The sequence below is a fragment of the Pan paniscus genome, chromosome 7 (genome assembly GCF_029289425.2).
Source record: "Pan paniscus chromosome 7, NHGRI_mPanPan1-v2.0_pri, whole genome shotgun sequence".
In the NCBI taxonomy this organism is placed as follows: domain Eukaryota; kingdom Metazoa; phylum Chordata; class Mammalia; order Primates; family Hominidae; genus Pan; species Pan paniscus.
In genome coordinates this window covers 117304461-117328771 of record NC_073256.2, presented here as the reverse complement: position 1 = coordinate 117328771, position 24311 = coordinate 117304461, and the positions used below count along the sequence as shown (strand labels likewise).

General features: G+C 38.6%; 1 protein-coding gene across 8 annotated transcripts in view; it reads left to right on the top strand.

Moving 5' to 3' along the window:
• RGS22 (regulator of G protein signaling 22) overlaps positions 1-20154 on the top strand; it is a 146719-nt gene extending 126565 nt beyond the window's left edge. For 7 of the 8 annotated variants that reach the window (XM_055116778.2, XM_055116777.2, XM_055116781.2 and 4 more), the window contains 6 exons: positions 3154-3312; positions 15773-15868; positions 18236-18329; positions 18447-18527; positions 18771-18816; positions 20011-20154. In XM_055116778.2, the coding sequence (XP_054972753.1) occupies positions 3154-3312; positions 15773-15868; positions 18236-18329; positions 18447-18527; positions 18771-18775 (435 nt within the window). In that variant the 3' untranslated portion in view covers positions 18776-18816; positions 20011-20154. The remainder of the gene's footprint in view (positions 1-3153; positions 3313-15772; positions 15869-18235; positions 18330-18446; positions 18528-18770; positions 18817-20010) is intronic. The other variant, XM_055116779.2, reaches the window with a different exon arrangement.
• Positions 20155-24311: the final 4157 nt, after the last annotated feature.

Here is a 24311-nt window from a genome sequence, read left to right as displayed (position 1 = left end):
AATAATAGAAAACAGTGACTTGGTGAACATAATTTATTTGCATTTTAAAAAGCCTTTTAGTGATGTTGTTCCTAAAAAATGATTAAGAAAAATAAATTATAATAGAGGTAATAGGGAAGGCCATGTCATGAATGAAGTGATATGAAACAGAGATTTAGGGTATTATTGCCCTTGAGCATGGAAAAAGGCGATTATTCTTAGATTCATTTGAGAGCCAGCTGTGTTCTAACTCCTCTAAGGAACTAAAAGTGGACTCACAATCCAAATTATGCATTAAAATAGGCAGAAATATAGAGGAATGATTGAGGACATGCTATAGAGAAACATGGTGTCAGAATGGTAATATCTGTTAATGAAAAGATCTTAGCGATAGCTTAACCTAGCCTGGGTTTCCTAGTAACCAGGCCAGGGCTTACCCATCGATACCAAAGGCCTTGAGTCTGACAGTAAATGTCTGGAGCTGCCGATACCGTTCAATTCTGGTATACTCTTCAGGGATTGTAACCAAAGAATTTTACTGGAGTCTTCTAGCCTATGACTTCTACCTGATTTTCTAAAAGGGAGTCCTAGATATATCTTAAATATGGACGTTAGAGCATCTGAAAATAAATAATATTTATTTAGGGGCCGCATCACACTGAATCTGTTGTTATTCCTGTTTTCCCAAGGAAGTTTAGAGAATGGCATTGCCTCCTACCCCAGGATACAAGCCACAGATCTGGTTGGCCATCTCCATGTCTTCCCTCTATTTCATTTCCTTACCTCTGTATCTAATCCGTTCCTAAAACTTACCTAGTTGTCTCCTCGTTATCTGTCATTCTATCCACACCTCCACTCAACTACCTCACTTTAGATCTGCAACATGACTCATAATGTATTACAGAAACTCCCGGCCTCTGGGTTCTCTCCAAACCATCCAACTCAGGGCAGACAGAGCAATCCTTTTTTAATGTATATCTGATCATGTCACTTCTCTGCTTAAAATATTTCAATTCTGGCCCAGCACACTGGCTCACACCTGTAAGTAATCCCAGCACTTTGGGAGGCCAAGGCAGGAGGATTGCTTGAGGCCAGGAGTTCAAGACCAGCCTGGGCAATATAGCGAGATCCTGTCTCTACAAATAATAATTTTAAAACTATTTCAGATACTTCCCACTGCCCTCAGAATGAAGTCCATACTCCTAGATATCTCTCTAGCTACATCTTTTACCACTCCCTGCCATCTCTGCCCTAGTCTAATTGAAATAATTGTAGTTTCATAAGTGGCCCTTATTGCTTTCTCTCCTGAGCTTTTTGCAGTATCATCTTCTCTCCCTTGTTTTTACCTCTGTCGTAACACTTATCACACTAAATTGAAAGTGATTGTTCTCATGTCTGACTTTCCCATTAGATTGTAACCTCTTTGAGGGCAGGGAATGGTTCTTATTTATCTTTGCAGTCCAAATGCCAGGCATAGAGAAGGCATTTTTTGGACACATAAATGAATGATGTGAGAAGAAATATATCATGACAGAAAGGAGTAAGATCAAATTGGATATGAGAGCAAAGTTGAGCAGAAGGGCTGAATAGTAAATTTAAAACTGCTGACAGTTTTAGCATTATATCAGTGTAGCCTCTGTCTATCCCTCACTCCCACTCCCAATAGCCTGAAAGTTTGCATCACTCAGCCAAATTTTCACTGGCCCCTTTTGCTCATACTAAAGCCATTATTTATCTACTGGCAGTGAGTAAAGTAGCTCTATATTTATTAAAACATTTTCTTATCCACAATTTGGTTATCTTTTAAGATTAGAGAGGTACAGGGTAATTTTAATTAACAATATATATTAACCTACAATCTCAATTGCAACTTCTAACAATAGAGTAGTTTTATGCCTTCTATTGAAAAATTGTGTCTTAATTGGGTGACTTTTACTTAGAAAGCCTTCTAAATGGAAATATATATATTCAAGAACTGGGACTGACTCAGGTTTTGGAAAGATAACTGAGAAGTATGATTAATAGAGGAGGAGGAGTATTTAAGCTTCAGTTCATAATAAAAACTGCCATGATCCCTTAACATTGGAACAGGGGATTACTTAATTAAATGTATGGCAGGTAAATGTAAATGAAAATGTCTTAAAAGCCTGCGTTTCATCAAATAAAGTATCTCTAGATTTTACATTTACACTCCCAAGAGGCTATAGAATTCAATAACAAAACTGTATTTTAAAAGGAGTGCATAATTTTAGTATTACTAATAGCATTCATGTATGGAAAAGAGGAGTAATGAAATATGCCATTTCAGGTCTCTGTTGATCACTGCAACATTTACTTTTTAAAGATTCCTCTTTTCCCCTATGAGTTGGCTTGGAGCCTAATGGGATGGTTCATTTTTTTCCAGGGTATTAGGTAAAGGCCATTCCTAGCAATAAGATGTTGGACTTGATTTTATGTGGCAAGTCCTACCTTCTTGGAAGTAATGTATGCCTCTGGAACTAATGGAAAAACTTGGCATGAGAATTAGAGCAACTATTCTTATCTCTATAAATATCACAATTAATCACTTAAAGTGTCCTTATAGAAAGAATTTGTCCAGGATACCGTTCTGCTTTTTAAATGTTACTTTTCTTGCTCTCACATAAAAGTAAGAGATTATATCATTTAAAATTTACTCAAGATTTATTCTTAGATCTGCAGCTTTGTTTAAGAGCTTTTCCAGAGGCAAAATGGTATTTCCTTTCTCTAAAAGAAAGAAAAGAGGGAGGAGGGAGTTTCCTTGATGAACTGGATATTTGGAATACTTGCATAAAACAGCAGAGTGTATGGCAGATCAACTAGTATATGTTTTAAAAGAAAACATAAATTTCTTATTTTAAAAGACCTAATGGATTCTTCATTAATACAATCAATTGGTTAGGGAGACATAAAGAATAAAGTGACTTTTAAGTGTATTTAATGTATTTTTTTTTAAAGAAAGACTTCTCATTGGTAGTAAAAACCATTGATGATAAGCATGTGCTGAGCAAAACTATACCAAGATGTCTGGAGACAATAAGTTGGAGCAAACATGGTATATATTAAAGATATAATAGTTAATCTGTTATTATGGTGAATAGAGTTTAAATTGGTACCTTTGTATAAAATTGTAATCTTAGACTTTTTTTTATACAGATGACAATTTTTGGGGTTCTGTTTAAATTCTGGCCTCAGTTCTGTGAGTTTAGGAAGAATTTAACAGATGAAAATATTATGAGTGTTTTAGAGAGAAGACAAGAATATAATAAGCAGAAAAAAAAATTGGCAGTCCTAGAAGACGAAAAATCTGGAAAGGTGAGACAAGACTCATTTTGGGTTTTATCAGACTTTTAAAAGTTACGTGATATGTGTGAATTATAGAATAATTTTGTCTGGGGATATATAGAGAGAAGTTATGGAATACAGGTATTAGTGGATTTTAAGCCTTCAGTCAGAAGCTTCAGACTTTTGGAATTCCTCTAAATTCATTTCAAATATCATCTCTTCTAAGTGAAGACTTCCTTGACTCTCTGTGGCAACGCAAGCAGCTTGCATCCGCTGCAATAACGTTCCTCCACCTTGTAGAACATGCTTTATATAGTCCTGTGATTAAGTTTTTATGTCTGTCATCTTCAATGGACTAAGATCCTCAATGATAGTATCCGCCTTATCCATGTTTTATAAGTCCTTACACTAGTGTCCAGCACATGCTTAATTATTAATATTGTTTAATGAATAAATCAGGAAATGAATGAACAAATAGTATGTACTGGCAGGGGCAACATTTTCAATATGAAAATTACAGAATGGGCCAGACACGGTGCCTCACGCCTGTAATCCCAGCAATTTGGGAGGCCGAGACGGGCGGATTGCCTGAGCTCAGGAGTTCGCAGCCAGCCTGGGCAACACAGTGAAACCCTGTCTCTACTAAAATACAAAAAAAAAAAAAAAATTAGCCGGGCGTGGCAGCGTGCGCCTGTAGTCCCAGCTTCTTGGGAGGCTGAGGCAGGAGAATTGCTTGAACTCTGGAGGAAGAGGTTGCAGTGAGCCAAGATTATGCCACTACACTCTGGCCTGGGTGACAGAGTGATATTCCGTCTAAAAAAAAAGAAAAATTACAGAATGATACATTGTGAAATGTGTAAACAAGTCACAAATTGGCCAGCCTCCCTATTTGTCTACTATCTGTCCGTTCATTCATTCATTCATTGGTCTCTTTCTCTCCTTATATTTACCTGTTTTAATTAAGAAGGGGTAATTGCTCCCAAATAACATGTTTCATCTTATTTATAAGCTTATACCTATTTCATTTTTAAAAATAAATGTAAAAGACACGGAAAGACACAAAAGTAATATAATGAACACTCATATTTATTTGTGCAGGCCAAAATAAACACTTTTAACATTTTGCCTTATTTTTCTTTTTCCCATTAGAAATAAAACATTGCAAATAGAGTAAGATCTAGTAACCTCAGCCCTGAGTTCTATAACCCTCCCCATATCTAGGAGCAGTCATTAAGTTTGGGATATATTTGTCCAGCTCTTTTTAAAGACAGTGGTTCAGTCGGGCGCGGTGGCTTACGCCTGTAATCCCAGCACTTTGGGAGGCCGAGGCGGGTGGATCACAAAGTCGGGAGATCGAGACCATCCTGGCTAACACGGTGAAACCCTGTCTCTACTAAAAATACAAAAAATTAGCCGGGCGTGGTGGCAGGTGCCTGTAGTCCCAGCTACTTGGGAGGCTGAGGCAGGAGAATGGCGTGAACCCGGGAGGCGGAGCTTGCAGTGAGCCGAGATGGCGCCACTGCACTCCAGCCTGGGCAACAGAGCAAGACTCCATCTCAAAAACAAACAAACAAACAAACAAAAGACAGTGTTTCATGCATGTGGATGCATTCATAAACAATACAAAGTACTTTTCTAATGTTTTTTAACTTACATAAATGGTATCATATTGTATTAGTCTGTTCAGTCTGCCATAAAAAGCATGTTCATTCTTTTTATTTTTTTTATTTTTATTTTATTTCTTGAGATGGAGTCTCGCTGTGTCACCCAGGCTGGAGTGCAGTGGTGCAATCTCAGCTCATTGCAACCTCTGCTTCCCAGGTTCAAGTGATTCTTGTGCCTCAGCCTCCTGAGTAGCTGGGACTACAGGCACACGCCACCATGCCAGGCTAATTTTTGTATTTTTAGTAGAGACAGGGTTTCACCATGTTGGCCATGCTGGTTGCGAACTCTTGACCTCCAGTGATCCGCCCACTTCAGCCTCCCAAAGTGCTTGGATTACAGGTTTGAGCCACGGCACCTGGCCATGTTCATTCTTTTTAATCAGCAAATACACTTCTAGAAATTTATTCTAAAGGAGAGAATCAGCTGGGTATGGTAGCTCCCACCTGTAATCCCAGCACTTTGGCAAGCCAGGGAAGGAGGACTGCTTGAGCCCAGAGGTTGGAGACCAGCCTGGGCAACATAGCAAGACCTCATCTCTACAAATAATTTAAAAATAAATAAATAAATAAGAGAATCATAAACATGAACAAAGATGTATATACACAGCATCACTTATAATAGTAAAAAGTTGAAAATGACCCAAATTTCTTTTTTTTGGTCATCTAATTATTTTAATGGCAATATACACTATCATCTGGATATAAAAAGTCAAGGACAAGTTCATCCTATGAAATGCTAGGCCTTGGGTCTTCTCAAATTTGTGCCACACTGGCAAAATATCTTGTCCTTTACAGAATATAGCATAACCCTAGCCAGCTACGCAGGAAATTGAGAAATAAAATACAGGATTTCCATTATTAAAGCAAGAGTGAACTGTGTTGTTGATAATATCACCAGGTTAATTAAGGATTATTAGTAATAAGAAAATAATAGGTACTATTAAAATTCTGTCACCACTGCAAACAGATTTATCAGATGTTGGTTCAACAATATAGAATAATCTTAATATTACAAGTTTCTAATCTAATACCAATATATTATTACTATTATTTTATTAATACCATCTATGCATAGTGACTACATTTTAATGTCTTTTCTTTGGGGCTTTTTTTTTTGAGATGGAGTCTCACTCTGTCGCCCAGGCTAGACTGCCATGGCGTGATCTTGGCTCACTGCAACTTCCACCTCCCATGATCAAGCGATTCTTCTGCCTCAACCTCCTGAGTAGCTGGGATTAAAGGTGCATGCCACCACGCCTGGCTAATTTTTGTATTTTTTGTAGAGTTGGGGTTTCACCATGTTGGCCAGGTATCTCAAACTCTTGACCTCAAGTAATCCGCCCACCTTGGCCTCCCAAAGTGCTGGGATTACAGGTGTGAGCCACTGTGCCAGGCCTTTAAGACTTTTTTTAATGCATAGAGTTTTATTTTTGTTTTACATAATTATATCCTTTTTTTTTTTTTTTTTGACAGAGTGTTGCTCTGTCATCCAGGCTGGAGTGCAGTGGCATGATCTCAGCTCACTGCAACCTCTGCCTCTCAGGTTCAAGCAATTCTCCTGCCTCAGATTCCCAAGTAGCTGAGATTACAAGCACCTGTTGCCACACCTGGCTAATTTTTGTATTTTTAGTAGAGATGGGGTTTCACCATGTTGGCCAGGCTGGTCTCAAACTCCTGACCTTATGATCCACCCACCTTGGCCTCCCAAAGTGCTGTGATTACAGGCATGAGCCACTGCACCCGGCCTTATATCCATTTGTTATATGCAGTTTTAATCTTTTTTTCTCATTACCATTGTATCATAAGCATTGTCTACATTAAACACTCTTTGTGAACATAGCATTTTATGACTAGAAAATGTTCCATGGAAGGGTTATGGCCATGGGTTATTTAACCAAACATTTAAATCTAAACATTTCTATCTCACTGTTGCTTATGCTGTTGTAATATTGGTTTTGTTGGATAAAATCACCCCTCCCCAACCCCAGCCCATCACCAAAGTTTTGGGTTACTTCATGAAACTATACATTTAAATGTGTAATTGACTGCTGAAAGGGTATAACCATTTTAAGGTATTCAACACATTTACAAATTACTCTCTCATGCAAGTAGTAACCAGGCTCCATTCTGCTTAGCTTCAGAGATCAGACAAGATACAAATTATTCTATTAAAATGTGTATGCCAATTTAATATGATCTGCAATCTAAATTGGCAGAAAATACCCATTTTGCTACACTTTTGTTAATATGCATTTTTTTAAATTATACTTTAATTTCTAGGATACATGTGCATAACGTGCGGGTTTGTTACATAGGTATACATGTGCCATGGTAGTTTGCTGCACCCATCAACCCATCATCTGGGTTTTTGGGTTTTTTTTTTTTTTTTTTTTTTTGAGATGGAGTCTTACTCTGTCGCCCGGGCTGGAGTGCAGTGGCGCAATCTCGGCTCACTGCAACCTCTGCCTCCAGGGTTCAAGCGATTCTCCTGCCTCAGCCTCCCAAGTAGCTGGGATTACAGGCGCCCGCCACTACGCCCAGCTAATTTTTTGGATTTTTAGTAGAAACGGGGTTTCACCATGTTGGCCAGGCTGGTCTTGAACTCCTGAGCTAGTGATTTGCCCGCCTCAGTCTCCCAAAGTGCTGGGATTAAGGCATGAGCCACGGTGCCTGGCCACGTCATCTAGGTTTTAAGCCCCACATGCATTAGGTATTTGTCCTAATGCTCTCCCTCCCCTTGCCGCCACCCCCTGACAGGCCCTGGTGTGTGATGTTCCCCTCCCTGTGTCCATGCGTTCTCATTGTTCAACTCCCATTTATGAGTGAGAACATGTGGTGTTTGGTTTTCTGTTCCTGTGTTAGTTTGCTGAGAATGGTGGTTTCCAGCTTCATTCATGTCCCTGAAAAGGACATGAACTCATTGTTTTTTATACCTGTGTAGTATTCCATGGTATATATGCACCACATTTTCTTTATCCAGTCTATCATTGATGGGCATTTGGGTTGGTTCCAAGTCTTTGCTATTGTGAATAGTGCTGCAATAAGCATACCTGTGCATGTGTCTTTATAGTAGAACGATTTATAATCCTTTGGGTATATCCCCAGTAATGGGATTGCTGGGTCAAATGGTATTTCTGGTTTGAGATCCTTGAGGAATCACCATACTGTCCTCCACAATGGTTGAACTAATTTACACTTCCACCAACAGTGTAAAAGTGTTCCTATTTCTCCACATCCTCTCTAGCATCTGTTGTTTCCTGACTTTTTTTTTTTTTTTTTTTTTGAGATGGAGTCAAGCTCTGCCTCCCGAGTTCACACCATTCTCCTGCCTCAGCCTCCTGAGTAGCTGGGACTACAGTTGCCCACCACCACACCTAGCTAATTTTTTGTATTTTTAGTAGAGACAGGGTTTCACCATGTTAGCCTGGTCGGTCTCGATCTCCTGACCAGGTGATCCACCCTTCTCAGCCTCCCAAAGTGCTGGGATTACAGGCGTGAGCCACCACGCCCAGCTTATTTCCTGACTTTTTCATGATCACCATTCTAACTGGTGTGAGATGGTATCTCATTGTGGTTTTGATTTTTATTTCTGTAATGACTAGTGTTGATTAACTATTTTTCATATGTTTGTTGGCCACATAAATGTCTTCTTTTGAGAAGTGTCTGTTCATATCCTTGCCCACTTTTTGATGGGATTGTTTGTTTTTTCCCTGTAAATTTGTTTAAGTTCCTTGTAGATTCTGGATATTAGACCTCTGTCAGATGGATAGATTGCATAAACTTTCTCCCAATCTGTAGGTTGCCTGTTCCCTCTGATGGTAGTTTCTTTTGCTGTGCAGAAGCTCTTTAGCTTAATTAGACCCCATTTGTCGTTTTTGGCTTTTGTTGCAGTTGCTTTTGGTGTTTTAGTCATGAAGTCTTTGCCCATGCCTATGTCCTGAATGGTATTGCCTAGGTTTTCTTCTAGGGTTTTTAATTGTTTTAGGTTTTATGTTTCACTCTTTAATCCATCTTGAGTTAATTTTTGTATAAGGTTTAAGGAAGGGGTCCAGTTTCAGTTTTCTGCATATGGCTAGCCAGTTTTCCCAACACCATTTATTAAATAGGGAATCCTTTCCCTATTGCTTGTTTTTGTCAGGTTTGTCGAAGATCAGATGGTTGTAGATGTATGATGTTATTTCTGAGGCCTCTGTTCTGTTCCGTTGGTCTATATATCTGTTTTGGTAAGAGTACCATGCTGTTTTTATTATTGTAGCCATGTAGTATAGTTTGAAGTCAGGTAGTGTGATGCCTCCATCTTTGTTCTTTTTGCTTAGGATTGTCTTGGCTATGTGGGCTCTTTTTTTGGTTCCATAGGAACCTTAAAGTAGTTTTTTCTAGCTCTGTGAAGAAAGTCAATGGTAGCTTGATGGGAATAGAATTGAATCTATAAATTACTTTGGGCAGTATGGCCATTTTCATGATATTGATTCTTCCTATCCCACGATACTGATTCTTCCTATCCATGAGCATGGAATGTTTTTCCATTTGTTTGTGTCCTCTCTTATTTCCTTGAGCAGTGGTTTGTAGTTCTCCTTGAAGATGTCCTTCAGGTCCCTTGTAAGTTGTATTCCTAGGTATTTTATTTTCTTTGTAGCAATTGTGAATGGGAGTTCACTCATGATTTGGCTCTCTGTTTGTCTATTATTGGTGTATAGGAATGCTTGTAATTTTTGTACATTGATTTTGTATTCTGAGACTTTGCTGAAGTTGCTTATCAGCTTAAGGAGATTTTGGCTGAGACAATGGGGTTTTCTAAATATACAATCATGTCATCTGCAAACAGAGACAATTTGACTTCCTCTCTTCCTATTTGAATACCCTTTATTTCGTTCTCTTGCCTGATTGCCCTCGCCAGAACTTCCAATACTATGTTGAATAGGAATGGTGAGAGAGGGCATCCTTGTCTTGTGCTGGTTTTCAAAGGGAATCCTTTCAGCTTTTGCCCATTCAGTATGATATTGGCTATGGGTTTTTCATAAATTGACCTTATTATTTTGAGATATCTCCATCAATACCTAGTTTATTGAGTGTTTTTAGCATAAAGAGGTGTTGAATTTTATCAAGGGCCTTTTCTGCATCTATTGAGATAGTTATGTGGTTTTTGTCATTGGTTCTGTTTATGTGGTGGATTATGTTTATTGATTTGCATATGTTGAACCAGCCTTGCATCCCAGGGATGAAGCCAACTTGATTGTGGTGGATAAGCTTTTTGATGTACTGCTGGATTCAGTTTGCAAATGTTTTATTGAGGATTTTTGCATCGATGTTCATCAGGGATATTGGCCTGAAATTTTCTTATTTGTTGTGTCTCTGCTGGTTGTGGTATCAGGATGATGCTGGCCTCATAAAATGAGTTAGGGAGGAGCCCCTTTTTTTCTATTGTTTGGAATAGTTTCAGAAGGAATGGTACCACCTCTTCTTTGTACCTCTGGTAGAATTTGGCTGTGAATCCATCTGGTCCTAGGCTTTTTTTAGTCAGTAGGTGATTAATTACTGCCTCAATTTCAGAACTTGTTATTGGTCTATTCAGGGATTCGACTTCTTCCTGGTTTAGTCTTGGGAGGGTGTATGTGTCCATGAATTTATCCATTTCTTCTAGATTTTCTAGTTTATTTGCATAGTGGTATTTATAGTATTATCTGATGGTAGTTTGTATTTCTGTGGGATTCATGCTGATATCCCCTTTATCATTTTTAATTGCATCTATTTGCATCTATTTGATTCTTCTCTCTTTTCTTCTTTATTAGTCTGGGTAGTGGTCCATTTTGTTAATCTTTTCAAAAAACCAGCTCCTGGATTTTTTGAAGGGTTTTTCATGTCTGTATCTCCTTTAGTTTTGCTCTAATCTTAGTTATTTCTTATTTTCTGCTAGCTTTTGAATTTGTTTGTTCTTTCTTCTCTAGTTCTTTTAATTGTGATGTTAGGGTATCAATTTTAGATCTTTCCCATTTTCTGATGTGGGAATTTAGTGCTGTAAATTTCCCTCTTAACACTGCTTTAGCTGTGTCCCTGAGATTCTGGTACATTGTGTCTTTGTTCTCATTGGTTTCAAAGAACTTATTTATTTCTGCCTTAATTTTGTTATTTACCCAATAGTCATTCAGGAGCAGGTTGTTCAGTTTCCATATAGTTGTGCAGTTTCAAATGAGTTTCTTAATCCTGAGTTCTAATTTGATTGCACTGTGGTCCAAGAGACTGTTCATTATGATTTCTGTTATTTTGCATTTTCTGAGGAGTGCTTTACTTCCAATTATGTTGTTGATTTTAGAATAAGTGCTACCTGATGCTGAGAAGAATGTATATTCTGTTGATTTGGAGTGGAGAGTTCTGTAGATGTCTATTAGGTCCACTTGGTGCAGAGCAGAGTTCAATCCTGAATATCTTTGTTAATTTTCTGTCTCATTGATCTGTCTAATATTGACAGGGGGTTGTTAAAGTCTCCCAGTATTATTGTATGGGAGCCTAAGTCTCTTTGTAGGTCTCTAAGAACTTGCTTTATGAATCTCCTGTATTGGGTGCACATATATTTAGGATATTTGGATAGTTAGCTCTTCTTGTTGCATTGATCCCTTTAACATTATGTAATGCCCTTCTTTGTCTTTTTTGATCTTTGTTGGTTGAAAGTCTGTTTTATCAGAGACTAGAATTGCAACCCCTGCTTTTTTTTGCTTTCCATTTGCTTGGTAAATATTCCTCCATTTGTTTATTTTGAGCCTATGCATATGAGATGGGTCTCCGGGATACAGCACACCGATGGGTCTTGACTCTTTATCCAATTTGCCAGTTTGTGTCTTTTAATTGGGGCATTTAGCCTATTTACATAAGGTTAATATTGTTATGTGTGAATTTGATCCTGTCATCATGATGCTAGCTGATTATTTTGCACATTACTTGATGCAGTTTCTTCATAGTGTCATTGGTCTTTCCATTTTGGTATGTTTTTGCAGTGGCTGTTACCAGTTTTTCCTTTCCATATTTAGTGCTTCCTTCAGGAGCTCTTGTAAGGCAAGCCTGGTGGTGACACAATCCCTCAGCATTTGCTTGTGTGTAAAGGATTATTTCTCCTTCACTTATGAAGCTTAGTTTGGTTGGATATGAAATTCTGAGTTGAAAATTCTTTTCTTTAAGGTTGTTGAATATTGGCCCCCACTCTCTCCTGGCTTATCCTATGGGGTTTCTGCCGAGAGATCCGCTGTCAGTCTGATGGGCTTCCCTTTATAGGTAACCTGACCTATAAAGATTTGTCTCTGGCTGCCCCTAATATTTTCTCCTTCATTTCAACGTTGGAGAATCTGATGATTATGTATCTTGGGGTTGCTCTTCTCGAGGAGTATCTTAGTGGCATTCTCTGTATTTCCTGAATTTGAATGTTGGCCTATCTTGCTAGGTTGGGGAAGTTCTCCTGGATAATATCCTGAAGTGTGTTTTCCAACTTGGTTTCATTCTCCCCATCACTTTCAGGTACACCAACCAATTGTAGGTTTGGTCTTTTCACATAGTCCCATATTTCTTGGAGGCTTTATTCATTCCTTTTCATTCTTTTTCTCTAATCTTGTCTTCACAAGTTTTCATTAAGTTGATCTTCAATCTCTGATATCCTTTCTTCCGCTTGATCAGTCTAGCTATTGATATTGGTGTATGCTTCATGAAGTTCTTGTGCTGTGTTTTTCAGCTCCATTAGGTCATTCATGTTCTTCTTTAAACTGGTATTCTAGTTAGCAGTTCCTGTAACCTTTTGTCAGGGTTCTTAGCTTCCTTGCATTGGGTTAGAAGATCCTCCTTTAGCTCAGAAGAGTTTGTTATTACCCACCTTCTGAAGCCTATTTCTGTCAATTCGTCAAACTCATTCTTCATCCAGTTTTGTGCCCTTGCTGTAGAGGAGCTGCAATCCTTTGGAGGAGAAGAGGCATTCTGGTTTTTGGAATTTTCAGCCTTTTTGTGCTGGTTTTTCCTCATCTTCATGGATTTATCTACTTTTCATCTTTGATGCTGATGGCCTTTTGATGGAGTTTTTCTGTGGGTGCCCTTTTTGTTGATGTGACGTTATTGCTTTCTGTTTGTTAGTTTTACTTCAACAGTCAGGCCCCTCTTCTGCAGGTCTGCTGGAGTTTGCTGGAGGTCCACTCCAGACCCTGTTTGCCTGGGTTATCACTGGCAGAGGCTGCAGAACAGCAAAGATTGCTGCCTGCTCCTTCTTCTGGAAGCTTTGTCCCAGAGGGGCACTCGCCTGATGCCACTTGGATCTCTCCTGTGTGAAGTGTCTGTCGACCCCTGCTGGGAGGTGTCTGCAGTCAGGAAGCACTGGGGTCAGGGACCCACTTGAGAAGGCAGTCTGTCCCTTGGCAGAGCTCGAGAACTGTGCTGGGAGATCTTTTGCTCTCTTCAGAGCTGGCAGGCAGGAATGTTTAAGTCTGCTGAAGCTGTGCCCACAGCCACCCCATCCCCCAGGTGCTCTGTCCCAGGGAGTTGGGAGTTTGATCTATAAGCCCCTGACTGGGGCTGCTGGCTTTCTTTCAGAGATGCCCTGCCCAGTGAGGAGGAATCTAGAGAGGCAGTCTGGCCACAGCTGCTTTGCCGCACTGCAGTGAGTTCCACACCATTCAAACTTCCCAGAGGTTTACTTAACACTGTGAGGGGAGAACTGCCTACTCAAGTCTCAGTAATGGCAGATGCGCCTCCCCCTACCAAGCTCGAGTGTCCCAGGTTGACTTCAGACTTTTGTGCTGGCAGTGAGAATTTCAAGCCAGGGGATCTTAGCTTGCTGGGCTACTTGGAGATGGGACCCACTGAGCGAGACCACTTGGCTCCATGGCTTCAGCCCCCTTTCCAGGGGAGTGAATGGTTCTGTCTCGCTGGGGTTCCAGGCTCCACTGGGGTACAAAAAAAAAACTCCCGGAGCTAGCTCGGTGTCTGCCCAAACAGCTGCCCAGTTTTGTGCTTGAAACCCAGGGCACTGGTGGCATAGGCACCCGAGGGAATCTCCTAGCCTGCAGGTTGTGAAGACCGTGGGAAAAGCATAGTATCTGGGTTGGAGTGCATCATTCCTCACAGCACAGTCCCTCATGGCTTCCCTTGGCTAGGGGAGGGAGTTCCCCGACCCCTTGCACTTCCTGCGTGAGGCAACACCCCACCCTGCTTCTGCTCATGCTCTGTGGGCTGTACTCACTGTCTAACCGGTCCCAATGAGATGAACAAGTACCTCAGGAGGAAATGCAGAAATCACCCTCCTTCTGTGTTGGTCTTGCTGGGAGCTGCAGACGGGAGCTGTTCCTATTCAGCCATCTTGCCAGATGAGGTACCTATAATAGTCAAATTCATAGAAACAGAAAGAATAGAGGTTGCCAGGGGCTGGGGATAGAAGGCAGTAAGGAGTTATTATTTAATGGGAACAGAGCTTCTGTTTTGGATAATGAAGTTCTAGAAATGAAAAGTAGTTGGTATGGACTACATGTTTGTGTTCCTCAAAATTCATACGTTGAAACTCTCATTTTATCATTTTTAAAGACTAATTTGAAAGGCATGAAATGTTCTTATTTTCATGGCTTTAATTAGTAGGGATATTGAAAAAATTGTCCATTTCTGTTAAGCATAGCATTTCCTCTTTGGGGAAGTTTCTGTTGTGTCTCTTCTTTACTCATCTGTTGGCTTATTTGTTTTTCTTAAAGATTTGTATTAATTGAAATACAATTATACATGGTTCTTTTTTTGTTATAATTACTTCAAATGTGTTTTCCTCTTAAGTTTGGGTAAGTTTTTTTTCTTTTTTTAAGGAAATTTAATTAATTTTTTATTTGTATAGATTTAGGAGTACAAGTGCAGTTGTGTTACATGGGTATGTTGTGTGTGGTAAAGTCTGGGCTTTGAAGTATACTCATCACCCAAATAGTGTATGTTGTACCCAACAGGTTGTATTTCATCGTTCACTTGCCTCCCACCCTCCCAACTTTTGGAGTCACCAGTGTCTGTTACTCTACTCTATATGTCTGTGTGTACCCATCATTTAGCTCCCACTTATAAATGAGAACATGTGGTTTTTGACTTTCTGTTGCTGAGTAAGAAAATGACCTAAATTTCTAATGAGTGTTGTTAATTAAATTATCTATGATACATCCTTTTTCTAAAATATTATCTGTTGAAAGTGATGATAACATTTATTCATTTTATCATTCAGCAAACCTTTTAGTGCATAAGATCATTCATCCACTGAAAATGGTGATGTAATTTATTAATTTCATCATTCAACAAATATTTGAGTGCATACTATGTGGCAGACACTGTTCTACAGCAGATAAACAATGGTAAAAAATACAAAGGCCCAGCATACATTCCAGCTTTATATTTATTCACATTTTCACAACATATTCTACATGAAAAGGCAGATTTAAAAAGAGCATAGTTAGATTCTATTTGTATAAAATTTATATAATAAAATATAAAGATTAAAATTGTGAATCTATGCATTTTCCCTAGTGAGAAATATGGATGGATGTTCATGAAAATGTTTATAGTGGTTTTTCTTGGATTCCAGAATTTGGGAATGATTTTTACATTCAACTTAATCATTTCTCTCATTTATTTTAAAGTATTTTTATATTAGTATGAAATAAGATTAAAGATCAAAGCAGGAGACTCTGTCACATTAGTGATATTGACTTGATGAAACCTCAAGTGCAGCACTCACTATGAAATATTATGTCATATGATGTTATAACTCCTTAGCCATAAGTTTATATTAACATAGCATTATCTTTTCTGGGTAATAATTTAATTTAATATAATTACAGGATGGAATCAAACAATATGCAAATACTTCAGTGCCTGCTATCAAAACTGCTTTACTCAGTGATTCCTTCCTAGGCCTCCAACCATATGGCCGACAGGTAAGCATGCAAGATGGTGCAGACCTCATTTCCCCGCTAGAGCATTGGATAGTGGAATGCAGTAACTCAGTCATTGTACAGTACTAGAAATGTGTTTGTTTGAAAATAAGCCTACAATTATAATAGTAGGAGAGATTGAAGGGAGTTTCTTTGAGCCTTCATTAAAATTTCAGCCAATCCCAGATAGTTTAATAAAGAAAAATAACTTCTTGAGATACATGAGGAAGACTTAAATTGCAGAAGTTGAAGTGATCATCTTGTTGGAAAAGAAAATAAGACAGATACAGTATAATAGAACAAGATGGAATATATATAGGATGTTGTATTCTTGAGTTAAAAAATGACAGAAGAATGTCAAATGCTTAGTCTCAAATTTTTAATTTTTTGAAGTAGTCATAAAATTAACCATACATGACCATCCACCAATACATTATGGTTTCTGTGTTTACATGTACATTTATAACTAGTACATTACTGTTACTTCCCTGAAATGTCGTATGTTTAACTTATGTCTATTTCTGATGACTTGTATTGAAAGCATTTGTATCTTAGGGTAATACTAACTCAAGAAACAATCTTTTTGGCATTTAGGAATGTCAAATAAGTTCAGTTACCCAGCTAAGATAACTGGCTAACTATGAAGCTATTATTGAGAGAAGAGAAATATCCAATTTTATGGAACTGTATACTGAAAGAGATATCTAAAAGCATATGATACCTAGCAAATAATACCATTCATTAGCAAATGACTAGCATTAAATTTTAGAAACACAGTGTGAAAGGGGGAAACGTCCAGTTAGAGATATCAGGCTCCAGTTAGAGATATCAGGCTGCTTCTTTTTTTTTTTTTTTTTTTTTTTTTTTTTGAGACAGGGTCTTGCTCTGTCACCCAGGCTGGAGTGCAGTGGTACGATAACTCTTTGCAGGTTAAAGGGTGCAAGGGCTCTTTGCAGCCTCAACTTCCTAGGCTCAAGGAATCCTCCCACTTCAGCCTCCCAAGTAGCTGGGACTACAGGTGCACACCACCATGCCTGGCTAATTTTTTGTATTTTTTATAGAGATGAGGTTTCGCCATGTTGCCCAGGCTGGTCTCAAACTCCTGGGCTTGCGCAATCCTCCCACCTTAGCCTTCCAAAGTGCTAGGATTACAGGTGTGAGGTAACAGGCTTCTAATCTTTTTTTTATCACAAGTCAGTATTATCTTGAAACCTGGATATAATCACATAATTTCCTTTGAGCCTCTTACCTTATCGGTTAAAAAGAGAGAGAGAGAAAGGGATGATGATGATGATGGTGGTGATGATGATGCTATCTTGTCATATTCAAGATTTTTGTAGGAAACTAAAAAACTTTTAGAAACCAAAGATATTTTATAAATATAAATGTAGCTTATAATGATTTCTGTTTAAAGTATACATGTTGAATTACTTTAGCAATTTGTAAAGTAATAATACACTGACATTTTGTAAATGTAGATGCCCTATAGAGTCATTCCTCAGTGTCCATAGTGGGGTGGTTCCAAGACTGCCTGCAGATACCAAAATCTGAAGATGCTCAAGTCCCTGATATAAAACAACATGGTATTTGCATATAACCTATCCATATCCTCCCATATACTTCGAATCATCTCTAGATTACATATATTACCTAAGTATTATACTATAGCATAAGTAAATGCTATGTAAATAGTTATACTGTATATTTTATTTGTATTATTTTTTGTTGATTTTTAAAAATATTTTTGATCTGCAATTGGGTTGAATCTGCAGATGCAGAACCTGTGGATGTGAAGGGCTAACTGTATATGCATTTGTTTTAGATAGATTTTGCACATTGAAGAATTATAATGAATCCAAATGCAAAGTTACTCTCCCCCTAAAACTTGATTTACAGTCAAATTGAATATATAAAGATCTTTCCTAAGCACTAAATTTACAATCAAATTAAATATATAAAGATGACTGAATAGCTGTCAATATATCTGTAAAGCTTTTGTTGACATTGATTCACTGAGAAACAGAATATCACCACCCTCACGTTCCCACCTCACCTCCTCCCTGCAAACCAGGGAATTTAAACATTTTGTCAAGGCTATGGAAGAAAATACACTTACTTTATCATAAATATTTTTATGAAAATGGACTAAGGTAGGTTGATAATAATTTGTGGTACCCAGTTAAAAGGTGACCTGGGTACATTCAGTTGGTAAAAATTCATATCATTATAAACTTGTGATGTGCACTTTTCTTTATGTGTGTTGTACTTTAATAAAAATTTAAATGAAGAGGCTGATAGAAGACATCTTATCTTCAGTTTATTTCCTAAAGCAAACATTTCAGAATTAACTTTGAAAATTGCTTTTTTTAGCCAACCTGGTGCTACTCAAAGTATATAGAAGCCTTAGAACAGGAGAGAATTCTTCTTAAGATCCAAGAAGAACTAGAAAAAAAGTTGTTTGCAGGTAATTTTTGCCTTTTGCCTACAGGTTTACTTTTTTATCTTTTATCACAGATTAATTTTAGAAGACTTTGCCAATATTTACTTTACTGCTTTTCTTATCTCTTTTATTTTCGTGCAGGCTTGCAACCTCTCACAAATTTTAAGGCTAGCTCTTCAACTATGTCTTTGAAAAAGAATATGTCTGCCCACAGCAGCCAGAGTGAGTTCCCAGTGTAGTCTATCTTCAGTTCTTTCTTTCTTTTTGTTGGAGTTTTGCCTCTCACCTGGCCATTCAGAATGTACAGGGAGGAAGGGGTGAGGACCGACCCCTCCACCCTATTCTGCCCCCCAACTTAGGAGAATTTCTCCGTGTGTGTGAGTCCTGCTTCTCTCTGTCTCTGTTTCTCTCCTCTGCTAAGGAGGAAAGACTAAATATATACATAAAACTTCATGTCTTTTCCAGAGTGACAGCATTCTTGTGTTTACATCCTGCTGCTGATAGGTTCAAGGTACGTCATAGTCTGAATGTTGGTTGGTCCCACACATGTCCTCGTAATACACTCATTCATGTACATGCACGCATGCACACACACAGCATACCACACATATAACATGTCCCACTAATAAATTGATGGGGAGGAGAGCCTTGCCTCCCTTTTGAATGGCACAGTCTCCTAAGAAGTAAGGCCTCTGGAGAGTGATCATGTATTGCTTTTATTTACTCCTTGTATGTTTTCTTCTGCAAAGAACATGTATGGAAGAATGGGCTATAGCTCAGTTTTCCCAAGATTTTCTAAGCTGGAAATATTAGAAGGAACTTAAAATTAAAAAAAAAAGAACTAAAAATTGAGGGCCCTTCTCTCACACAGATTCTGAGGTGATTATACAGTTTTGGTTGGATACTAGTGTTAGAGTTTAACAAAGCCTTACAAAGTAGTCTAGTAATGTAGTATAATGTGTAATTCATTGACCTAATACTTGAAGAACCCAGTTAAAAGTCCTGTTTCTTTTATCTTTTGCTTGTAGATTAGCTTTTTGGTTTCTTAACATCCTTAGTTTTCTGGTTCTTGGGAGGTTTGATGAGTAGGCCTTAATGTTCTTAGCCTACTCATTTTTTTCTCTTCTAGTTTACCCTAGCCTCTACATTCTTTTGCCCATTTCTCCACCCCTCAGGCCAGCCTCATAGTCTCCCTAACATTTGCTGACACTCCTGCTCACATTTTGATCCTTATGACAACTGTATTAGTCCGTTCTCATGCTGCTATGAAGAAATACCCGAGATTGGGTAATTTATAAAGGAAAGAGGTTTAATTGACTCACAGTTCCATGTGGCTAGGGAAGCCTCAGGAAACTTACAATCATGGCTGAAGGGGAAGTAAACATGTCCTTCTTCAAGAGACAGCAGGAGAGAGAAGTGCCAAGCAAAAGGGGAAAAAGCCCCTTATAAAACCATCAGATCTCATGAGAACTCACTCACTATCATGAGAACAGCCTGAGGGTAACCACCCCCATGATTCAATTACCTCCCACTGGGTCCCTCCCATGACGTGGGAATTATGGGAACTACAAGATGAGATTTGGGTGGGGACACAGCCAAACCATATCAACAACTCTATATAAGTTTTTTGTTGTTTTGCATTTATATTTGTATTTATATTTTCTATAGATGTTTATATTTTCATCTATTTATTTTTCCTTTGCAGGAATTCTTTAAACCAGATTTTGCTGACATGAGAAGCTCCAGTGATTTGTTTTTTTGAAGGTCTGTATCAGAGCAAGCCTAACATCTAAATAAAGTTTGATTCTGGATTTTCCAGGTGGGAAATAAATAAAGAAAATTTGACTTGTCTTACTCTCACAGTTTTAAAATTATAGCTATTCTGTACACATGACATACAAGACTATAAGAACTGTTTAACTTATTTAGAATAAAACAACTACTATCTAGGTTTGAAGAACCAAAATGTTTTGCTTATCACAGTCGTTAAGGAAGTATGATGCTATGTTCCTCAAGTCATCTTTCAACAAATATTCCTTGAGCATGTACTGTATTTGGTTAACAGATGTATTCAGCAGGCGATTAGGGGACAAATATTCCAAGTGGTAAATTGTCCCAAAACATAAAAGGAAGAGCTTTCCCTACCCCATCCCCAACTCTAAAGGAACTATATTATTATCATTATTATTATTATCATTATTATTATTATTATTATTTTTTGAGATGGAGTCTCACTCCGTCGCCCAGGCTGGAGTACATTAGCACGATCTTGGCTCACCACAACCTCTGCCCCCTGGGTTCAAGCGATTCTCCTGCCTCAGTCTCCCGAGTAGCTGGGACTACAGGCATGTGCCACCATGCCTGGCTAATTTTTGTATTTTAGTAGAGACAGGGTTTTGCCATGTTGGCCAGGCTGGCCTCAAACTCCTGATGTCAAGGGATCTGCATTCCTTGGCCTCCCAAAGTGCTGGGATTACAGGCATGAGCCACCATGCCCTGCCAGGAACTATATATTAAAGCAGTGGTTCTCAGACTTTAGTGTGCTTAATACTCACTTGTGACATTTGCTAGCAATGCACATTCCTGAGCCCCCTCCCTGAGTGTCGCATTCAGTAGTTCTTGGGCTGGACCCAGGAATCTCACTCTTTAACAGACACCTGAAGTGATTCTGATGCAATGTTCCATAAACCACTGTTTGAAATAAACTGTTAGGGTAGCAAGAAAAGAGTGTCAAAAGGTAAAAGCCACCTTATTAACTGGAACTATACTTGTGGCAAAGAGAACCCAGACATATACCCTCCTACACTTTTCCTGGAGGAAAAGGAGAGTGTGTAAGAAATGACCTGGGAGAATCATCTGGGGGCCTCATGATTCAAGAGCTCTGAGGATATGACCTAGATCACCAGATTGGAAGCACTGGACTTCCAGTTTTGTATAATCCCAGAAAGCATTTTCAAAGTAGAAACTGCCTCTCCAGATTCTCTGAAGAGTTAGATATTTTAAATGGGTAAACTATTAGGAGATCTACTTCAGAGATCATTTTTTCTTCTAAAGCAGTGGGTTTTCAAAATTTTTTTTTTTTTTTTTTTTTTTCTGATCATGGGAACCCTGTAGTTTCCTGTGCTCCTACAGTGCCACATACCCTGTAGTGTAGTGGCCATGAAGTTTCCTTTTCTTCTGACTTGTACTCTTGTGCTGCCTTCTCTGGTTTTAATTGAGCATTTTATATGATTCCATTTTTTCTCCTCTCTTAGCATATCAATTATACTTTTTACGTTTTTCTTATTCATTGCCCTAGAGTTTGCAATATATATTTACTACTAATAAAAGTCCACCTTCAAATGACACGATAGTGCTTCATGAGTAGTGCAAGTACCTTATAACAGAGTGTTCCCAATCCCTCTGTCCTCTCCCTTATCACAATGTTGTCATTCATTTCTCTTATCCATAAGCTATGCTCACTGAATACATTGTGGCTACTACTATTTTGAACAAACTGTTATCTGTTAGATCAGTTAAGAATGAAAAAAATAAAACATATTATTTTACCTTTTTCCTTTATTCCTTCTCGGATGCTTTTTCTTTCTTTTTATAGGTCTGGGTTTCTGACCTATATAATTTCCCTTCTCTCTGAAGAACTACTTTTAACATTCCTTGCAAGGCAGGTCTACTGGAAACAAATTCCTTTGATTTTGTTTGCCTTAAAAGTCTTTATTTCTCCTTTACTTTTAAATGATAATTTCATAGAATATAGAATTCTAGGTTAGTGGGTTTTTTTTTCCTTTCAACACTTAAAATATTTCACTCTACTCTTCTCTTGCTTGCATGGTTTCTGAAGATGAATCAGATGTAATTCTTATCTTTGCTCCTCTATAGGTAATTGTTTCCACTGCTACCCTCTGGCTTCTTTAAAGATTTTCTCTTTGTCTTTGATTTTCTGCAGACACAAATATGCTATACCTAGGTATAGTTTTTTTGGCATTATCCTGCTTGGTGTTCTCAAAACTTCCTGGATCTATGGTTTGATGTCTATCATTAATTTTGGAAAATCCTTAGTCATTATTACTTCAAATATTTCTTCTCTTCCTTTCTCTCTTTCTTTTCCTTCTGGTATTCCTATTATATTTACCCCCTTTTTTTGTCCCACAGTTCTTGGATATTCTGTTCTGTCTTCTTCATTCTATTTTCTCTTTGCATTTCAGTTCTGGAAGTTTCTGTTGATCTCTCTTCAAGTGCAGTGATTCTTTCCTCAGCTGTATGTAGTCTGTTGATGACCCCACTGATAGCATTCTTCATTTCCATTACAGTGTTTTTTACTTCTAGCGTTTCCATTTGATTTTTTTCTGAGACTTCCCTTCTCTGTGCTTACACTGCCCATCTGTTCTTGTATGTTATCTAATTTTTAAATTAGAGCTTATAGCATATTAATCATAGTCATTTTAACTTTCTGATCTGATAATTCCAATATCTCTGTCTTATCTGAGTCTGGTTCTGATGCTTGCTTTGTCTCTTCCGACTGTTTTTTGCCTTTTTGCATGCCTTGTAATTTCTTCTTGGAAGCAAGACATGATGTATTAGATAAATGGAAATGAGGTCAATTGGTCTTTAGTGTAAAATTTCATGTTTTTCTGGCTGGGAGTTAGGCTGTATTTACTGTTTGCTGTAGCTGTGGCATTAGAGGCTGAAATTTCCTCTATGTCTTTGTTTTTCTCTCCCCTGTTGTTTTGGGCTTTTCATAGAGACTCCTTGATACAGTGCCTGAGACTTGACTAATGAAGGCTGGTCTGTTATCAGACTGTATAGAGGTGGGAAGGCTAAACTGAGGAATTATGTCTGACAGAAGGGAAGAAATGACTGCGGTGGCCTTCTCAGACCCTGTAGGAAAGGCCTTTACTTATTCAGTGAAAGTGTCTATTTAGACTAAGAGGTATTTTAGTTTCCTGACTCGGGCATGTTGAGTAAAGCTAATTTGCCAGTCCTGGGTGGGGCAAATCCTCGAGCTTGATGTGTAGGGAAGGGAGGGGGCCTGAATAATCCCTGAGGAGTAGTAGAATAGCAGATGGAACACTGAGAAGTTATTTCCTTGAGGATAGATTTCCAAGATGGAAAGGAAATGAGAGGTTCTGAGAGGCCGGCTAGTGGCTTGTACTATAGCATAACCTGCCTTTGCTGGTGTGTGGCGATTAGGCCTGGTGGAACTGCCATCAATAAATCAAGCGTGATCAGGGTGAGGAACAGGAAAGAAGGAAATATGGGGAAATGGGGTGAATATCAGGTGGATCAGAGAGATACAGTCATGGGGGTCAGGTGTGGTATCAGGAATAATGTGAGAGGCCAGATTGAAATCCGGGCCAGGAACAAGGGTAATTGTGGGACTTAAAGAGTGAGTACAGCTGAAGGAGCCGGTGAGCAGAAAGTATATGTGTCAGGTATGAGGAAGAAAATAGATTTTGGAAGTTATGAGAAATGTAGAGAGTGAGTTGAGCATAGTTTGTGATTTTTAGGGCCTCTAACAGTATTAAAGCAGCGGCAGCCGCTGCACGCAGACATGAGGGCTAGGCTAAAACAGTAAGGTCAAGTTGTTTGGACAGAAAGGCTACAGGGTGCGGTCCTGGCTCTTGTGTAAGAATTCTGACCGCACTAACCATGCCTAGGAAGGAAAGGAGTTGTTTTGTAGAAGGTGCTGGGGTTTGAGAGATCAGTCGGACACGATTGGCAGGGAGAGCACGTGCAGTTTTATGAGAATTATGCCGAGATAGGTAACAGATGAGGAGGAAATTTGGGCTTGATTGAAGTAATGGGAGCTGTCTGTGAAGCTTTGCGGCAGTACAGCCTAGGTAATTTGCTGAGCTTGATGGGTGTCAGGGTCAGTCCAAGTCAAAGCGAAGAGAGGCTGGGATTAAGGGTGCAAAGGAATAGTAAAGAAAGCATATTTGAGATCTAGAACAGAATAATGGGTTGTAGAGGCAGGTATTGAGGATAGGAGAATATATGGGTTTGGCACCA